Consider the following 1,871-nt stretch of genomic DNA (forward strand, 5'->3'; position numbering starts at 1 on the left):
AACGCGCGCCATTCCCACGCTTCACGATGTATGCGCGTTCCCGCGCTTGAGCGCCCTATAGTGCCAGCCATCCAGATGCATCCATCCACTGTCCTCCAAGTTCTCTAGTGCGTATATTTCTGTTTCTCTCATTTGTATATTATTCCACCTTATTTGTATCATGGACCCTTACTTATATATATCTCTACATACCTACTCGGTAGCGCTTCGGCTCCGCATTACAGCGCTTAGGTGCGCTATATAAGCGCCAGCAGTACATACTACTCCAGACTACTTTTTACCACTGAACTTGACCTCTAACTTTACCTACTACTTACTACCTAGAAAATCATAGTTGAGATCTATTTGTCTGCACTTGGCACCTCTCTTCTCTTATCTTGCATCATATTATCACTTAAGTCTAACCTCTCTATTGTTTCCGCACGTGCGCACGCTTTCCCGCGCTTCGCGCTAATATGCGCGCGCTTTCCCGCGCCTTCGTGCCTTGTGTGCACCTGCGCTTTCTCGCGTACCTCTAGATCCTTGCTGCACTCACTTCCCCTTTAGGGTCGAACACGCTTGTCATCTCAAGCATAGCAGACTAGGCAAACATACAACCTTCAACATTTATAGATACAGTCTGGAGCATCATTTGTTCCTCTCAGTATCGTTGTTTCTACAATGGTCACACGGAAACCATTGCAATCTGTTTCGTCTCTCATGTCACTTACTCGTACGTGTACCAGCGGATTGAAGCTTCGCAGAGAGGGTACCGTAAACTTGCCAGTGCGCGCGAGCGTGAAGAAAGAAGTGGTGAGACATGCGTATACTGCAGCGTGTAGAGATGTGGATAGATCTAGCGCTGAGTGGAGGCGAATGATGAGTGACATGGTGAAGGGTTCCCATTTTGGACGTGTGGAAGCTGCAGGAGCGAGATGTTTACCTCCTTCTAGTGCTAAGGATATCTGATCTTGTTCGACTCGCCAAGCTTGGCCGTGTAACAGGTGCCAAGCTCTCATGGAATATAAGTAGTTCTTGAGTGTTTTTCCCGAATATAGCCCGGCACAGGAAGCGATGAACGCGAGAATCAGGATTGAAGATGCTGGGCAGTGTTGGGACTCTGGGACATTCCTGGAGTCACAAAAGACGTAAAACACCAGAAGACCTGAGCCGTAGGATTCTCTGGTGCTGGGAGCGTGGGAGTGCGCGATCACAGTCAGTATGCGGTCGAGGTCATTCTCGGATATTGTTACTGGTGAACCTGCATGATCTAACAGAGACCGTGATATTCCTGGTACCCATAGCCTTAGCCTATCCCGTGCTAAACAATGCGGTCTAAGAGGCGACATGATGGGTGTTAAGTCTGGTTTGTAGGGATGAACTGATGCACTGGCAGAGGAGACAATGATGGGGGGTGGTGTTACAAGTAACATCGGCTACATGGCCCCCCTATCATTTTTCCCCTTCGTCCTCGCCCTCGTATGCCTCCGGCTTGTACTTCTCTACCGACTATCCGTTGACCGGATCCTCGGGACCGTTCCCGTCCCTCATCCCCCTCCTATCGCACCAACGTGCGCACGTGCCTTCGGGCTATGACTCGTTCTGACTCGTGCCACCAATGTGGCTTTCCTTATCTTGTCTTATCTTTCCTCTGACTCATGCGTGCTGCGCATTGTATCATTTACCATTGGCTCGTTCCAACGTTTCTCGGTCTCATTCCGCATTCGACCTCACATCACTAATCAGGCTCTGCTACCAGCATACCTATACCCTTTCCGTTTCCCCTTTGCCCTTACCTACAGTACAGTAGCCTTGCCCTTAACCCTTTCCACTTAGTATAAGTAGTCGGTCACTCTGTACTAGATTCCCTAACTTGAATCTACTCAATCTTC

General features: G+C 49.2%; 1 protein-coding gene across 1 annotated transcript; it reads right to left on the reverse strand.

Annotated features, from left to right (window-relative positions):
• Positions 1–599: 599 nt before the first annotated feature.
• F5891DRAFT_942351 (uncharacterized protein) lies at positions 600–1,328 on the reverse strand (the record flags this gene model as incomplete). The annotated part of the gene is made up of 1 exon (XM_041374415.1): positions 600–1,328. One exon carries the CDS (start codon positions 1,326–1,328, stop codon positions 600–602), a length of 729 nt encoding a protein of 242 aa, XP_041231740.1.
• Between the last annotated feature and the right edge of the window lie 543 nt (positions 1,329–1,871).

Source organism: Suillus fuscotomentosus, assembly GCF_016647785.1.
Source record: "Suillus fuscotomentosus strain FC203 chromosome Unknown F5891scaffold_5, whole genome shotgun sequence".
Lineage (NCBI taxonomy): Eukaryota > Fungi > Basidiomycota > Agaricomycetes > Boletales > Suillaceae > Suillus > Suillus fuscotomentosus.